Source organism: Parambassis ranga, chromosome 1, assembly GCF_900634625.1.
Source record: "Parambassis ranga chromosome 1, fParRan2.1, whole genome shotgun sequence".
Classification (NCBI taxonomy): Eukaryota; Metazoa; Chordata; class Actinopteri; family Ambassidae; genus Parambassis; species Parambassis ranga.
The window spans coordinates 9,377,844-9,396,507 of NC_041022.1; the positions used below are offsets into that span (position 1 = coordinate 9,377,844).

The 18,664-nt window shown below is 40.8% G+C and overlaps 1 protein-coding gene across 1 annotated transcript; it reads left to right on the forward strand.

The window, feature by feature from the left end:
- Positions 1 to 5,432: 5,432 nt before the first annotated feature.
- LOC114432637 (uncharacterized protein C4orf54 homolog) lies at positions 5,433 to 17,035 on the forward strand. Its single transcript, XM_028400782.1, has 2 exons — positions 5,433 to 9,779; positions 13,110 to 17,035. The coding sequence occupies exon 1, from the start codon at positions 5,511 to 5,513 to the stop codon at positions 9,756 to 9,758; it is 4,248 nt and encodes a 1,415-aa protein (XP_028256583.1). The 5' UTR covers positions 5,433 to 5,510; the 3' UTR covers positions 9,759 to 9,779; positions 13,110 to 17,035.
- Positions 17,036 to 18,664: the final 1,629 nt, after the last annotated feature.

Genomic DNA, 18,664 nt, shown 5'->3' on the forward strand with positions numbered 1-18,664 from the left:
CGAGCTGTCACATTCATTTATTTAACTGCATGATAAAGTTGCTGCACACTTAGTAGCATTTTAACCTTAAATCTTGTGCTTTGTTTATGGCTGAATCACTAGTGGTTGTTGAGCAGTACCACATTATTGACTTGGGTTTGCACATATATCCTTTGTGAGTTACCAATAGAAAAAAGTAACTGTAATTTGCACAGTGATGTGTTGGAACTTGCACACCACACCCTCTCAGTATGACAGAACGAGTGCAGATGCATGAGTGCACCACTAGAGGGAAGCTGCTGATAACTAAAGGAGGACAAACTAACTCATACTGAGGATTGAGCTAGATGAAATATGTAGTACTGTAGAAGGATTATTTAACATTATTATTACCATTATTTCACACAATTACTTCTATATGTGAAACATATACCATTTGTGTCTTTTTCTCACTTATCTTGCTGTAAATTTGATGGTAAAAATAGCTGTAAAAGTGGAATTTGTGAGCCCATCAATTGGTGTAAAATTATAAATAAAATGACAACTGATGCATGTTTTATGTTTAGTTCATATTGTAGAAAATATACAATATATAAGTAAAAATGTTTATTTAGTGGTTTATACACACAGTCCTTTGGTTGGTTTGTTGTCCAAACATGCTGAAAGAGGCTTCTCTGCTCCAAATGCAGTAAAGTGGCATTATTCATAAAAAAAAAAATATTCACATAACAATGGGGTTGTTGGTTGTCCCAGCAGACCCTAACAAGGTGCTGACCTTAGCTGGAGGACCAGTGAGTGAAACTAAATACCCATTGCCAGAAGGGAGCAACCGTACATGTCTGCCATTGCTGGCATAATTCATGACAGCTCTTCTTCTGGCATTGCTGTTTTTAGGCTAGAGTATCCCTAAACACTCAGGACACGTGCAAGCTGAAACCAGATGAGGCGCAGCAAACATCTCTTTGCTATTTCTTTCTAGACAACCATCAAGATATGATTAAGGAAGTGGAAATACCAAGCCAGGGGAATACGTTTCTGTGTTTTTAAAATGTAAATGTCTTCATGTTAGCCTGACACGGATAACTCCTGACACTGTGTTATTATGGTTTTCCCCTGGTTGTCTGGACTCACAAATCAAAGTAGAACTCAGTGTATCACCACTGAGTTCTACTTTTCAAACTTAAGCTACACTGTTAATTTAACTCTCTTTATTCTTGACTTGTGTTGTGTGCTTTGCTGCTGTAATACAACATTTTCCCTCAGTGGGATCGGTAAGGTCTGCCTGTCTATCTCATATGGCTGAAAACACAGAATTTACACAGATTTACAGAATAAAGTCCCCTTACTGATGCTGCCTGAAGTGCTTTTTGCAGAGGTGAACCACAGCCAGTCCCCCCAGAGCAATGAAATACAAGGCTGATATCTTCAGGAAATTGAAGTGTATTTACGGTAGTGCCCTATAGAGTGCAGTAAGGGTGACTCCATTGCCATATATAGTGCACATCAAATGTGATGTTGGTTCTGTGACTCTTCACTGTGGAATGACTGGAAAAAATGGTAGAGAAGCTTCATAAAATAAGGAAAGGATGTATTTTAACTCAAAGTTTACTAAACCTAACCACATAGTTTTAATGCTTAATCCAAGCTGTGAGTACAATGATGTAGTGACTCATGAGGTACTTTAAGTGATAGAAAGTAATGTCCAACAGGTTAAAACGAGGCAACTGGACCTTCTTCTGACCCCTACCTCAAGTGGCTACCTCGTTGTGGTTAAACATCTTCAGAGAAAGCTCTGACTTTTTTTGTCTTGATTTAAACTCTTGGACATAACATGAGTCTTCACAGACTGATGGAAAGCAACATTTACAAGGAACCCGTCCTTCTGACTGGAAGTCTGAAAAAGGAGTTTAGAACAAATGGCCCAAAACCTGACAGTGACCATTCATCCTCAGTAAGTGAATTGTCATTATCAAATGTTTAGGGTAACACTCTAATCCCTTACATCCATTAAACTAGCTTGCATTATGACACTTTCAAATCCATAGCTGACCTTTTCCCCTTTGAACCCTGAAACCCTTCAGGGTGTGTGTGTATGCCTGTGTGTGTGTGAGCGCTGGTGACTGCCTCACAGCAGGTGTTTAGGCACTCAAACTTCTCCAGTTCCCACTCTGGAGCTGCAGAGGGCTCAATAGTGAGTGTCATAAAGTCACCAGTACTGCTGCATGCTACAAAAAACCCATAAACATGTCATATTAGTGTGCTCTGTATGACACGTCAGTCTGTGTCCAGTTATTCAATCGCATTTAGTTTTGTCTGTTTTTAATATATTGTAATATTTACAGTTGTAAATAGGAAGGCTGATGAACAACAAGAAGTTGTTCATCAGCCTGTTACCACTCCAAGGTTAATATCCAGTGAAATAGTAAAATCTAATTATACATATATATATATATGTACACACACACACTACTGTTCAAAAGTAAGCCTAATTTTAAATGGAATATATACAAAGGTGTACAGAAGTTTATTTCCAGCAACCATCACTCCTGTGTTCTAATGGTACATTGTGTTAGCTAATCATGTTATAAAGGCTAATTGATGATTAAAAAACTCCTGTAAAATTATATTAGCACAGCTGAAAACTGTTGTGCTGATCAGGGAGGCTATAGAACTGGCCTGGGTGACCCCACACTGTTGAACGGCAGCGTAATGAGTACATTTTATAGATACAGACTTTTTACATTTTGTAGTTTAAAATTCATTTTTTATTTTAATTTCATATTTGTCCTGTGGCCTAGAGAGCATGGTTATATATCGCAGAGTTCTTTGGGTTGAATTTCACAGCTTTAAAGATATTTCCTTTTCTTTAATTTAATAGAGCTAGATGGAATTGCTAAAAAAAAACCCAATTGTGCAATAGATAATGAAATTAATTTTATTTGCCTGGCATTTTTACTTTAAAATATCTTAATCCAGTTACACAATCCAAAGCTTTCAATTGGGGTATTCAAGTTTTATTTTATTTAGTGACCATAAATAAATATTTAAATGACATGTTTTTATGTAATATTTTAATAATATTTGTGGTTGTTCTTTTTATTTAGGATCTGAATTCTCTGAAAACCTCATGTCACATAATGTGTTTTATGGTTTATCAGTACTGCCAACGTTCATAAAAACACGTGCTCACATATTAAATATAAAAAATAAAATGCTGTACAACCTAATTATTTAACTTTTCTTTTGATTGTATAGTTTGTTTTTTATGCTTTTATTATTGGGCAAATCAATTATCAAATAGAGTATAATTGGTATTATAATTAGTGTATAATAATACTTCACAAAATGTTTTATTTATAATTTAGATTTAAAGATACCAACTCTCTGTGCAGCAGAAGTTTTAACTCTTATCATAAAAAAAAAACACGTGTCAACGTGTCACGCTCCAGGCTCCATAAAGCTCAAAGTGCTGCTGCCCATCACGTAGAAACACGTCAGCTCTGTGAGTGGACAAACAACTGTCCAACCGGCACTTGTCAACTCTGAGACTGTGTCACTGTAAAATCAACACTTGTTAACGCTGGAAGATTTGCTGTGTTCCTCGTCAACTTACCGTCCACTGTCAGGCTGTGTATTTTTAGTCAGTCATGTGTATCAATCCTCTCTCTTTTTTTTTGCATCAACAGAACTGAAGCTTGAGGGTTAAAAAAACGTCCTCACATGGTCTGTTCATAGCGTTTTGATTAATGGTGCTCATGATTTAACACCTGCTGTTTTAATGTGGCCACTGTAAGAAACTGATCTCAACCATGCTTGCGTGAGCGGTGTCCCCATTTTAAATAGCCACCTAAATTTATCAGCTTTGTGTAGGTCACTTCAACCTGTGCATGTTATGAAAATGTGCAATAGAGAAAATCTGAGATTCATGATGTCGGTTTATCAAGTTTACCGGTGGTAATGTCAGATTAATATCAAATTTATTTTGAAATACAAATAAAGCCTGCACAACAGAAGATTAAAGCACTTGTCCTTCACACCCTCGGCTGGTTATATTGAAGCTATACTATCTTATATACAGTAGTACAGATATTTTAGTACGGAGGTTCCAGCCAGGAGCCGTGACTGTGAAATCTGACAGGGACTCCAAGCAGGGTCTGTGTTTTTATGAGGGGGGTCACAGGATAAAATAGTTGAGGACTGTTTTATAAGCTTATCAGATATCTCATATCATGTTTGTTTTCATGTAAAAGCTTAAACTGAAAGTAGGTACAGCTCTCAAATGAATACTGAGGAGTAAAAAGTAGATTATTTCTACACTGTAAAGTATCACATCGTGGAGATAAAGGTTACATGAAGCTGTTTTGACTTCAGATTGTTTCAAAGTGTCTACAGCACATTAGTGACACTGAGAGTAACAGCAGGGATTTGAGGGTGACAAAGGCTTCATACTGGTGGCCTCTGTCCTTGATATTGCTGTCAGTGTGCCCTCCACATGCAGCAACTGTTGGCCCGCCCCTCCCTGCTGCATACCACCAAACTGGGGCCCAGTCCAGAAACAACACTTGTGTCCTCAACACTTAGACAGACCTCTAACAAATGGACCATTATGATGTGAGGCAGATCCGTTCAGCAGTGTCTCCGAGTGTCAAAAAAAACTTTGTGGAAAACATCCCTGTGTTTAGTTCCAATGAGAGTTAAAGAGATTTGACTTGTCTACAGATGAATGGATGAAATGACTGGCACCGGCTGCTGGTGAATACTTCTTCTCAGCTGTTTCAGTGAGTGGGCAGAGCACTGAGGGGCACTATGGCTCACTATAAAATCATTATTATTTACAAGCATAGATAGGCTTGTAGATGGAGGCATGTTTGGTTGGTTAACAGACAATTCCTCTATTAAATTGAATTGAACAATTGAATTCATATTTGCTCACTTTTTCTCATGCTTTCATGACAAAAGGCCTATCATACAAATATTGTGTGTGTGTGTGTGTATACTCAGCTGTGCACGTTCACAAGTTTTCCTTTTCCTTATGTTTTTTGTTTGTTTTGTGTCTTTATAGTTTTTTTTGCTGTATTTATCTGTGAAGATAATGTTTCAAATGTACCACTTTAGTTTTTAACTCAACCACAACAAAAAATCCTTAAATGTAATAAAAAAAGTAGTGTATTAAAACTCAAGAGAGGGGGATAAAGGGAAAGGAAAGGACAGATATGAGTAAAAATGTAACTTTCATGGACTCTACAGAGGAGCTGTTCTCCAGGAAAGGTGCTGAAAACTAACTCTCTCTAACTCAGAATAAAAGGCTAAAATAAGTAAAGCTGCTCCAGCCTGAGATTCACAGCAGAGGTGCCGTCATGGGATTTTCCTCGGGACTCCCCCATCTCTCTCCCCCTCTCTCTCTCTCTCCCCCTCCCTCCCTCCCTCCCCTCGCTCTCCGTCCTCCGCCTCTCTCCTCGCCTGCAGAGTTTTCCGTCCTGTGTCAGGATAACATCGTAAACGAGGACCACCTGACGGTAAGACCGGACTAAATGGAAGCAGCGGAGAAAACTCTCACTTACCGAGATGACACCGGACTTCACAGAAAGCTGCTCACAGATCACAAGGATAAGGACAAGATCAACAGTAAGGGCCACGCTACCGAGACACACAGCGGCGAGTCCAACTATGTGGATCTGGACATGAAACCTGACGGCCCCAAAACGGTGAAAGTGACTTTCACTGGTGAGGGCAACCAGCTGTCTGTTATCAAATGCGACGGGTCGAAGCAGGGGGAGCATGACGGAGAGAGGAGAATCATATCAGAAGAGCAGTCAGAGGACAGGCGGTCTGTGTCCGGTGAGCCTCCGCTGGAAACTCTGACCAAACTTCCCAACACTGATCAGGACTCAGAGAATGAGAAGAAGCGCCAGGCCGAGCGGGACCCGAGTGAGTGCAGTGAACATGTGTGCAGTGAGAGGGAAGAGCTCCAGTACACGGACATGTATCTGAACAGCAACACAGAGTCTGATGACGGCGCCAGCGCGGTGCTGTCCGACCACTGCGGCTCCGACACCGTGCAGGACGAGTCCCACTATATCACGACTCACGAAATTCAGCTGACCGAGCTCGACCACGACGTAGATTACGACCTGGGACGGGGGACCTGTTGGGAATTTGAAGACGAAAACCTGGTCTATTCTTTTGTGGATTACGCCTCTTTTGACAGCGATGAAACCCAGGAGGGGACTTTGATACTGGAGGGCAGGAGCCAGGCGAAAGTGCAGTCTAATCTTGGTGGAGCAGTTGTCAGCACTGAGCAGGAGGAGAGTGATCTTTGTGACTCGGACAAATGCGCCAGCTCAGATGAAAGTCTGTGCAAAAACCACAGCGAAGACGCTAATGCAGGGAAGATTCACTTATCAATAAAAACATCCTCCCGAGCAGTGCACGACCCCGTCAGTGTCTTCGACAACAACAGCACCTGTGGGTACACTAAACACTTCGGAGACAGAAGCCATTTGTCTTTTGTAGGCTCTGGCGCCAGAGCGGGGCCCCTGTGCGATAGAGCCCAATATTTCATCCCAGCTCCGGGCCGTCAGCACCTCGCAACCAAACTAAGACGGAAAGATATTAATGAGTATTCCAGTGGAGCGTCCAGCTCCATCAGTGAACTGGATGACGCTGATAAAGAGGTGCGTAATTTAACCGCCAAGTCCTTCCGGAGCTTGGCATGCCCATACTTTGATGCGATTAATCTTAGTACCTCCAGTGAATCCTCTGTGTCGGAATATGGGCTAAATAAGTGGTCAACTTTTGTAGACTGGAATTATGGAAACATGTCGCGAGGGGGAGAGCGCAGCGTAATTGCGCACAAGACTTCCAGCGCAACATTGGAAATGAATAAGACTGTAGGCACTAAAAGGCATGGTAAGTCTGTCACCGGCATGAGGGCTCCACAAACCAAAATGTTTGCACTAAACAAGAGGACAACTTTACAGCAAGCATCGTCCTCCAGTAAAAAGATCCAGCTGAGAGATCCGGTTCAGCCAGCACAGCGTGGAGTCACGTTAAATGTACGATGTAATGTTGAATCACACGATGGAAGCAGGAGCACCAAATACTCCAAAAAGTCACGATCCAATGAGCTCACTGGAACTGTGTTGGCCAGGGCAGGGTGTGAGATGCAGTATCATCACGCAGATAACATGGGGGACACGCACAAGCGGGCTATTTTTGCGTCAAGCCTTTTGAAAAATGTGATTTCCAAAAAGATGCAATTTGAACAAGAGCGCAAAATGGAGAGAGGTGAAATCTGTGACACGTACCCAGCAACGTCCCCGTGTTTTCAGTTAAAAGATCAAGGAAGGGGTTTGCAAAGGCAAACCTCAGAGCAGGGCTCAGGATTCACTGTTAACTCTGCTGAAGATCAACACATGGAGGGAAGAACCAGTTCCTGTGATCCTGCAGAGGAGGCAAAAGACAACAAAGTGCCAGATGATTCAGAAAAGGCACAAGAGGAGCCTCAAAAGGTATCCCTCATCCATAGCCAAGGCAGTGCATTTAATGCACTGAAAGAAGAGGAGCCAGCCCCCCTCAAGAAGACCGAAACTACACCTGTAAGTGAGACACAGGCCGCAGCAAAGGAGGGACTAGACTCCAGCAGCATGCTGACAAAACTCCTTTTTGTTCCGAGCTGCCAGCTTGTTTCAAAGGAGAGGGATTTCACATTAGATTCAACAAGACATGCAACTGTTACTGTTCCATCTGCTGGCTCACAGAGATGTGAAAAAGAGTTAAAAACTGGCCCCAGTGAAAACACAGCAGACAAAAGGGGAGGAAAAACACCTGAGATAAAAATATGCCTTAGAAGTGTAAAAGAAAACAAAGGTTGTACACTGAATATTGCGAATCTGTTAACCCCTAAAATAAGTTACAATGTCAACACATTTAGAGCGGGAGATGATACCAAATGCCACATTTTGTCAGATAAGGTTCCAAACTTCACTGTTAGAGACATAAGAGACACAAAATGCAAATTTCAAACACCCATATATCATGTCAGGGATGTGCGTAAATTAGTAAAAAGCTCGTATCGGTTTGATTCTTTGGATAATAGTGAAGGTAAATGTTCCACAGCAGCTGATAGACCAGAGGAGAAACCCAAAATGGAGCCAGTTAAACATTTGTTACCATCTCCTATTGTGATTAAATGCAACTCTGTTAAAACAAACGTCAAATCGCAGACTATGTCACAGAAACATGCAGAGGCAGGCGCCCAGTCTGAAACGTCCCAGTGTGAAAACACACCTGTCCACTGCACCACGAGCCGGGGGCCACCTGTTGCAACCAAGCAGGGACATCCTGATCAGTCAGGACAGATTCTGGACCCCAAAGTGACAAAACACAGGCAGGATAAGTTCGCAGGTGATGCGGCAGAAAGGAGAAGTGAGCCAAAACAGGATGCTCTGGAGAAACTGAGAGCTGCTGTCAAAACAATGGAGCAGCTTTATGTTTTTGATAGGAATGAGTGGAAGCGTAAAACTCAGGCTCCGCAGCCCATCACAGACAGCCATGTGCTGTCACTCATAGCTAAAGAGGAGCATGGGGCAGAGGAGCTAGAGGCCGACAGGGTCCCTCAGACAGAAACAGGGAAGACAGAGGGAGACAACAGAGCGCTGAATGTCATACATGTTCCATATAACAGTGACACCTTTAAAACGCAGTCGCCACAAAGTTTTACTAACAAAAGCATCCTTCATTTTGGCAATAAGACCCGTGTCAGTGTAAATTCAGATAGTAATTCTGTTTCACAAAGTTCTGCAGTACAAACGTCATCGACTATCAAAAGCTCCAAGACATCGGCTCCACTATCAGTAAAAATAGAGCCAGCAAAACGTAGCCAGGTGGAGCAGGGAAAGGTCAAAACCAGTCCCACTAATCCCTTTGTCACACAGGGCAGCTCAGACTCGGAGAACTATTTAACCATACCAGGGCTGGGGTACTCAAATGAAATCAAGCTGCTAAATCGAGAGCCCGTTTCAAAGGAGGGGGGTTCGGTCATTAGTAAAGTCAGTGTAGGTGACAGCAAGAGGTCTCCGTTAATCATGGAGTACCCAGCTGCAACCATATACCACCACTCAGCAGCAGCGGCGGGGCCTCGGAAACAACAGCAGGTGCTGTGCTTCTCTCCATCTGTCCCGACTATGTCGCCCACACCTTCCACTGGAGAGGCCGCCCCCCAAACCCAGCGTAAGATGCTTTTGGACCCCACCACAGGACACTATTACCTGGTGGACACTCCCATACAGGCCACCACTAAGAGACTGTTTGACCCAGAGACAGGCCAGTATGTGGACGTGCCCATGTCTCAGTCGCCTGTGGCACCTGTCACCCCTGTGCCTCTCTCTTTGTCCCCACTGGCACTTAGCCCAGGAGCGTACACCCCCACCTACATGATCTACCCAGGGTTCATCCCTTCGCCCACTCTAGCAGCCCAGGCTGTGTTGCCACAGTCCCCGTGTCACTCTGAGGATGCAGGTGGAGAACATGTCAAAAAAAGTCCAGGACTGGAAGGTAACGCAGGAGCTGCAGAGAGTGCGTACTACAGTGCAACAGGAGAAGCCCCACAGGGGCTGCTGCAGCTACCTGTCAGTTTGGGACATATGAACACCAGAGGAATTGCCACCAGCTCAGAGAGAAAGCCAGTCATCAGCATCACAACACAGCAAGGTCCAAGAATCATCGCCCCCCCCTCCTTTGATGGTACAACGATGAGCTTTGTAGTGGAGCATCGGTGACCAAGAGAAAATCTCATACATGTAAGTGGGTCTAAATACATGTTCATCTAAATACTAGACAGTGTTACTGTCCTCTTCTCTTGTCTGTCTCCTAATGTGTTTTCATTACATCACACTAGAGGTCCAAATTTTGAGCATAATGTCTAATTCTCCAATGTGGTGAATTATAGATTTTTTTTTGTACTTTTGGTTGAACAAAACAAGAAATGTGCATGTTGTCATTTTATTAAACTAATACTTCATTCCTGTTCTAGAAAAACCATAAAAACTGTCCTTGTTATGACGAAACACTGTTTTAGTAGCTTTAGAGGTCACAGATTTGGATAAAAGGTCAAACTGTATGGATAGTGACACCTGTGGTCATTAAGAGAACTACAGTCAGTCCTACGGTTGTTTACTGTTACCTTGCTCTGTTGTGGTGCTCTATAGAATAAAAATAATAAAATGCAATTGAAAATTATAAAATAAACATCTCAGAACCATATATATAATGGAAAAACAGCTAGCCGGCTAACATTGCATTAGAGAAAATAACTATTTTTAATATATATTTGCCCTTTACTGTTTAATTATGTGAAATCCACAATGCCTACGCTCCACTAGGACTATTATTATGCAAGTGATGACATTAGTGTGCAAGTAAGCTATGCTCAATCAGCTGTCACTACACTGCATAGACCTATAATATTATCGCACCCTCATCCACTTAAGATGGCTTTTTTTCTACATGAGGTTATAAGCAAGCTAATTTAGTGTTCCACAGTTTCTAACACATTTGTAACAAAAATGGTTAAAGGTTACACTCTATTTCCTTTTAAATTGTTATAGATAGGACTATACAACAAAAACCCAATAATGGTAAACACTACCACAGTAGGTAAATATATACACTGCTGTTTAAAAGTTCGGGGGCATTAGAAATGTCCTTATTTAAGATAAGATTAAAGTAATCAGACATACAGTCTGGACATTGTTAATGTGGTAAATGGCTGATGTTTAATGTAAAGTCTATACATAGGTGTACAGAGGCCCATTTCCAGCTGCCATCAGTCCTGTGTTCTAATGGTACGTTGTGTTAGCTAAAGATGTTAAAAGGCTAATTGACGATTAGAAAAGCCTTGTGCAATTATGTTAGCACAGCTGAAAAGTGTTGTGCTGATCAGGGAGGCTATAAAACTGGCCTGGGTGACACCACACTTTTGGACAGTAGTGTATATATATTTACAAATGTAGTAAAAGTTCATTATTTTACAGTGTTACGTGTAATTTTAGATAACCTGACCGATTTAATGATAATTTCGTAAATTGAAAAATCAGAAATTTGAATGGAAAGTTACATAGCACGATGTTGTGAACCAGTCCATAGTGTGTGACCTCTGCTCTCAAGGAAACAAACCATTCCTGAAGTCCACAAAGAAATTCAGCCGATAGAGTTTCATATTCTAAAGGCTGCTGCTGAACCACGTGTCCTGCAGCAGTGCAGTGTCTCACCTGAGTCATTTTAGTGTTGTAAATGTTGCTAAAGCAGCAGTCTGGCCTGGCCAGCGGCATGTCAGTGTTAATAGACATGCAGTAGCTTCATGACAGGTAACCTGACTCCTCTTGAGCTCGGCCGGACTTGGTGGGAGATTGGATTTTCAGCCACGGCCTGGAGCTTTTCTCTGCATTACACATCGTCGGGCTATTTTGATGGTGTGAGACGAGTTTGTTTACATGGTTTATTCTCAGGGTTGGTAAGTGTCACAGGAAACTATTCCAGTCAGTGACACCTTACATCAAGTTATTCTTATTTAGTTATAAATGCTTTAATTACTCCTATAATGTTACAGCTCATTAATGTGTTCGATCCTTAAATGTTTCATGGAAGTTGAGTAAGTTGGAATATACTTCTTATATATAAACACATCACAGATTTTAATGATCTTACTTCAAAAGCTATAATAAGTTCACAACTGTTACAGCACAAAACCTGATAATCAGTTTGGAGATGCCTGTGTTTTTTCTAATAGCCATGTAAAGTCCATATTGTGAGGTTGGAGAGGGAGATTAAGATTAAGATTAAGAAACCTTTATTAGTCCCACAATAGGGAAATTGCATTTTTGCAACGGCATACAGACAGCAAGGGATAAGTTAAGAAAAAGATATATACATTATAAAATAGACTATTAATAAAAAGATATATACATTATAAAATAGACTCAATCAAAAAACAGTTTACATATTAACAGTTGTTGCACAGTTGAGTGGAGGTAGAAGTGGTTTATAAACTGTACATAGTGCAACTAATAAATAACAGTAAATAAAAGCACACTGTGGTGTATGAGTATTGCACCTATCAGACCACCTCACAAGTACTGAGTGAGCATAATAAAAATCAAACCCATGGGTTTCCCACTATAAGTGATACAGTGTGGCTCAGAAGCAATAGCAACCATTAGCTTTGGCCTTGGATGTACTGTCATGTAATGCTAGCTCATTTGCTTTCTTAGTATGTTAATGTTGCAATAATGATTGATTTGCATTCACAATAAAGAACCCTGATCCATTTTAACCTGGCTTCATGTGGCATGATAGAAGATAGGACACAACCTGCTAAAGGTGATGGTGTTTCTCTAAATTGAAAACAAAGATAGATTTATATATTCTGTCAGACTGCAGCTCTGTTTATCCCCCCAAAAAAAGAAAAAGAATCCATTCTCTCTTTGGGATACTCTCATATATACACATTCACAACCAGCCGCAGTCCATTCTCAGCTAATGTGTCAGAGCAATAATACAACTGCATGAGCATGAGGGATACATGTCAGCTGGGTGCGTGGCAGGCAGGGGCCTAGCCTGGGGTTTGAGTAGTGGTGTGAAAGGAACACAGGGTGTGTGTGTGTGTGTGTAGCTGGTGGTGGAGGTGTTTGGGACGGAGGGAGGTGGAGGGAGGGGGGGCATGTCTGGGATAGTGATGCAGGAGGAAAAGGTCAGGCAATGTAAAGTATTTGTTGTGCTGATGCAGGGAGAGGACAGCTGCTCGGAGAGATCAGATGCTGCTGCAGCTCCAGCTTGGAAGCGAGTCTGCGGGACTGAGATGGGGTCAACTTTTTATAGCCCCCTCCCCCCCCACCCATGCTTATTCCTAAATGGGGAGAAGGAGGTGGAGAGTACTGCCGACCTCCATATAACTTCTATGTAAACAAATCGAGTAGCGTGACCCTGGCAGTGATTTGCTTGATTCTGGTCAGCTGGTTCAGGAGCCCTGCAAGAAAAAGTCAATTCGATGTCTTATAACAAAAACAGTGTCACAACAAATATGTCTCTTTATTGTCTTTAACGCCACTTGTGTCCTCTTTTGTCCCTTCCAGATATCTCTGCTGAGGAATCTGCCTTTGTTCAGTGTAAGTGCAGTTTTCACCCCTGTCCCCTCACCGTGTCAACCACTTCCAGGACAGCGCCCATGCACCACCATCTTCTGCACCCCCCCTTCACTCTGCTGTTGTTTATCCTTGCAGCAGACATTATTGTATTCTGTATGCATTGCAGCACTTTGTAGAGTTAACACGTTCAGCCGTGCTCTCTGGCTGACATGAATGGGCTTTGTGATACTTTCCATCCAGCTGCTGTTTAGAGCTCTGACCTCTGTTTAAATGGTGTTTGCGCCCTGCATCATGCCTATTCAAAAGGAAACACGGCAGATCGTCTATTTGTATTCATTAGCCAAGGAGTAAACCATGCATTTAAAGCAACCCTATGTAACTTTTGAAAAGAATACTATTGCGGTAGGTTCTGCTGCTTGTTGTCTTCATCAAAACGTGCACACTGGTATGGTTTGTGAGTTTTGAGAGCATGAAGCGGTCGATTCTTTGGAGTTTTGCGTAAAATCACTGCCCCTGAGGGTAAAAACAGAGCCTGAGGTCGACAAGCGAAGCACTAATACAGACGCAGCACTGACTGACATCAAACTTCTCGACTTACCAGTCGATCGTTCCAACCCGAACCATTCATCATTAGCTTCGGGTAATGACAGAAAGAATGAGATTGTAGATGCAACCGGCCAAAATCTGTTTCCTTCTCGTGATGATGCAGAGAGATGATGGGTGATGGGTTAAGACATCTGGAAGGACCTTGGAAGAGAACCGCTGCTCTTTCATGTTGAAAAGCTGAGGTGCTTTGGACATCTGATTTCTCTGGAGGTATTCCAGACTCATCCCACTGGGAGGAGATCACAGAGCAGACCCTGAATACTCTGAAGGGATTACATACCCTATCAAGGCTGGGAATGCATCTGGGTCCTCCTGGAAAAATGTGGTTACAGAGAAAGATATATGGGCTACCTTGTTGCCACCCAGATTCACAGAGGAAAATGGATGGATGGCCATCGGTAAAATAATTTACAAGATACCACAGATGCCAAACAAGGTCAATTTTCATCATCGTTTTCTTAAACCACTTAGTCCAATGGGGGACAAGAAGGCTTGTACATCTCTGTTTTCTGCAGCTTCTCTGAGGTAATGGCTGCTCAACTTCTTACCCGGCCACATACAGCTGAAGTCTGGTTCCCTTGTTATCACATTGTAAGGCACAGGCTTAACTTAAGACCTCCCTAAACATCAAAAACATGAGAATTTAAATCGAACTTTGCCTCCTTTTCAGACAATTAATCATTATTTAAATTGGGTGGGACTTGTCACCATGGCAACTTAGTCAGCAAAGAAGTTGCATGTCCAAAATGGGAGATGTTTGCCTTGTAGCATGATTTCATTAACCCATTGTCTTGACCAGGAAGTAAATCCAGAACTTTGTTTTAGCCTGTTAATGATGGTTCTGTCAGCCAGTCTCAGTAGCCCGTCGTCTTATGAATGAGTCGTCCTTCATCTGGGGTACTGTCTCTCCGCTTTCCTGCCTCTTTTGTCCACAAACTGTTCCAGTGTGTGCTGAAGACCTCTGTGCACCCCTAATTTTTTAACCTGTTAACCTAATACATCCCCACCCCCTTTTTTGTTTATTTTTTTCCTAGGCTTGGTCATTGCAGTTTAACAAAAGTTGCCTAGGATTGCTTTAAATTATTATTATATTTATAAATTAAATAGTTTGGGACTACAGGGACCATTTGTCTGCACTGAATAAAACAAAAAATAACCAATAAAGGAACGTTAATCCCCGGTTTTATTACTTTTACAATTGGATCACAATCTTTATTTATTTCTTTTCAAAGATCGTTTATATTTTATCATTACTTTGCATTGCTCCATTTCCATGTTTATTTTTTCCAGCTGTCTGTTGCTCCTGTTTTATATGAAGTGTGTAAATCTCTACGTCATGATTCACAAAATGCTGCTAAAGCCTGCACATGTGGTGATCTGTATGTATGAAGTGGTTTATGTCATTAGAGAAAGGGGGAAAAAGCACACACACTCCTTGTATGTTACAGTGAAAAATGAAGAAAAACACACTGATTGTGTTGCTCAGAGGAAACAGAGCTGGGACCCTGGTTTAACAGAGTACTTAGGTCACTAAGTAGTAGCGTTGGGCCTAATGAGTCAGAGCCAGCTGAGACATTTAGAGGATAACTTCCTCTATTGGTGTTGGTTCAGTTTACACTTTTGTGTAACGAGGTGGGAGTGGAAGCGTGTGCGCTTGAATGTGTCCGTGTGTTTGTGGTTGTGAGATATGTGTGGCATTTGTGCATTATGTGAGCCTACGACAAGGAGTAACACTACTTCACTGTAGCAGACAGGAGCACAGCAGGACACAGCTAAAACAAACCTTGACCTCCACACTAGAATAATATATATATATGTTTATTTTTATCACTCCTTTCTTGAAATGATCTTCTTTTTTCTGTCCTGTTTCCATTCGAATAAGCAGCGGGCCATCATTGTGTCATTGTGCGTCTTTGACTCAGTTATACCAGCATCCATGTAGAAATAATGCAAACTGTAGATGGCTATTCTTTAGCACGTTTCAAAACTGAAAACAAATTAAAAGGTATTTGGAGCTGCTGGTCAGTCTGTGTACCTTCATGTAAAATACATGTTGTTTTTTTTTCCTCTGGGACAGCACACTTTATATATAAAATGCCCCATGAGTTGACTTCATTATAAATTGATTTGAATTCAAGCAGTGATTAGAAGGATTTGTCATTGACTGTTGAACATGTTTTGCTCTTTATTGCATTTTGAAGTGAAATGTGACTTAAATTTGTAAATTGAATTCCTAAGACTTTCTTAATAGGTGTATTTTTATTATTTTTCAAAACTAATTATGCACCAAGAAAGTTAAGAACAGTGCAAATAAAACTTGATACTACTGAATATTGATTTATTTTTTAAACAAGCTATTATCTGTTGTATGAAAAATACTAATAAAACTATATAATTAAATGACCATAAACAAGTCCAAACTGCAGAAAAGGATTAGGGCCATAGAGTTAGGATTTTTTTTTTTTCACAAAAGACCGACTTGAGAATTAAGAAACAAAAAATTCTCAGATATAATGAAAACTGCAGAATTCTGACTTTCTGCTAAGTCTTACTTTTTGTCCTCAGTATTAATATTTTTTTAAATTTGAAATGAAAATGAATCATTCAAGTCCTTTTTTCATTTTTTTTAACGGTGGCCTGTTTTGACCTCCTATTTTAGAATACTAAAATTATACTTATGTAGGCTATATAAAGATGTCCAAATTTGGAAGATGATAACACTTAATTTGAATATCGGATCATTTGCTCATTTGCAAAATTACAGCTATTCTAATGTAGGTCGGAACATGAAACATACTGACATGCATTTAATTGCATGTACTTTATCTGTGAATAATAATGTACTTAATGCACTTCAATCACCATTGTCACCGACACCGACGAATGGCTGTGAACACATAGTGACAGTAAATTTTAATTGTTTCTGCAGAATTATGCCCTAAGTTGCACTGTTACATCTTCTGTCTAAGACATTCTTCACAAAGAAAAAAAAAGCAAGTTACATATGAGAAACTGTGTTTATAAGAGGGATGAAGTGAGGTGAAAGTAAGAAGGTCTGAGATAAGTGCATATGGAAGTTTAAAGAGAAGCAGAGCGCATGTTTGAATGTTCTAATAAATCGTGTGTTGCATGTCTGCTCCAGTGAAAGGCAGAGGTCGGGATGACGGTGGAGAGGAACCTAGAAAAGGAGACGTGAGTGCTGTGTTCGCACTCACATGCTTGAAAGCACAGAGGATGTTGAATGAGTGTAATGTAGACTTGACAAGCCTACATATGTTTGCAATAAATTCAAAATGCAAGCAAGTGAACACATTTCTGTGTTTTGGAATCACTTTAATGTCTGTGTGCGTTGAAATTACATGTTTTGTGGGTGTTTTTCTCACATATTTAGGGGCAGTTATATTAAATGTAAAAAACAAAACATGGCAGTTGTTAATAAGCCTTTAGTCATTCAAAAAACAACAAATTTCATCATAAATTGAAAAATTATAACAATATTGTTAGAACTTTAATTACAGTCAGTTAATCTTAAATACAATCATTTAGAAATATTCTAGTATTTTGGTATAAAGGTGCATAATAACAGCAATGTGACATGTGACACAAAATTAAAATATACATGTCTGGAGTTCTTAAGCAGCCAACTGGTTTCAAAATCAGTTTAAAATTCAGCTATGATAAAATAAAATCATAATTATGTCATGAAAAGTTGCTCGGCAGCCTTCATCTCTGGTGTTGAACTTCATGGCTGTCACCTGGAAAAGCTGCAGCTGTGTGCCATGAGTTAGTCACACAAGAACTAGCATGACCTATTCACATCAGTTTTATGACAAACTGTGACTTTCATAATGACTGACAAACATCAGGTGTGATCATTGCACTGCATCGAAAATAAGGCCTCGCATGAGGTCAACGAATGTGTGTTGCATCGTTTTATATTTTTCATTCAAACATGACGACATGCGTATTTTGACACATTATTTTCTGTGACCATATTTGTATGAAATTTTCTTTTGGCTTCTTCCTCTGACCTAATTTATTGTAGCTGCCTACAGTTCCAGCCGATAATGTTTCACCATTAAAAACCTACAAAAAAAAGACATGGGTGAAAGGCAATCGAACAGATTTATGCCAACAGAAGTACACATTTGGCATCAGCCAGCGTGCAAGGTTAGCTTTCTGGTGACAGTGAAACATCACCCGGCATGGCTTAAGTTCAACCTGACAGTTTGCTGCAGTGTTTACTTGGTTGCCGTGGACGCAGTGAGACTGGCAGACACTGGTTTGCCCCCAGCTGCTCTCAGTGGTTTCTGAAGAATCTACATTAAGGCCCAGTTGTTGTGTTTGGATGCCAGTAGGGGCTCTGATGTCACAGCTGTGACACAGGAAAAAGTCAAGATTTATGGCCTCACCTGGGTCACAGAGTGTGTGCTGCATTTAATAATGTACACTTTGTCTGTTTGTGTGGACAAACAATCAGTGAAGTGCTGCTAATGTTGACACATGAAAACATTACCCAGTAGATTTTTGTTCACTGTCTTTGTGGCTCTGATACATTACAGACTGATACAAGCATGATGTGTTGTGTGATCTTCTGTTACACAACTGCGTGGTGATACTTTGGGTAGCTAATTTGTCTAATGCACTGCGTGTTACTTCAGTGAAAGTCCTATGCTGCTAATTTTCCATCATTTCACACTCATTTTGTGACCATTATCAACACGTCCTCCGTCTACTCCTATTGCACCATATGGAGTCAGTGTTAACGCACTTCTGCACGCAACGCAGCGAGGGAGTCTGCTGTCGATGTGGTATATATTTAGCACGTTTACCTTTGTAGTCATGTGTAGACAAAAATATCAGGAAAAATTATTTATTACAAGATATTCATTTTCTAGATGGTCTTATGAATCTGTAACTCTAATTTAAAGCTCCAA

Coding starts and splice junctions, on each gene's coding strand:
- LOC114432637 (XM_028400782.1), top strand. CDS start 5,511: ATGGAAGCAGCGGAGAAAACTCTCACTTACCGAGATGACACCGGACTT.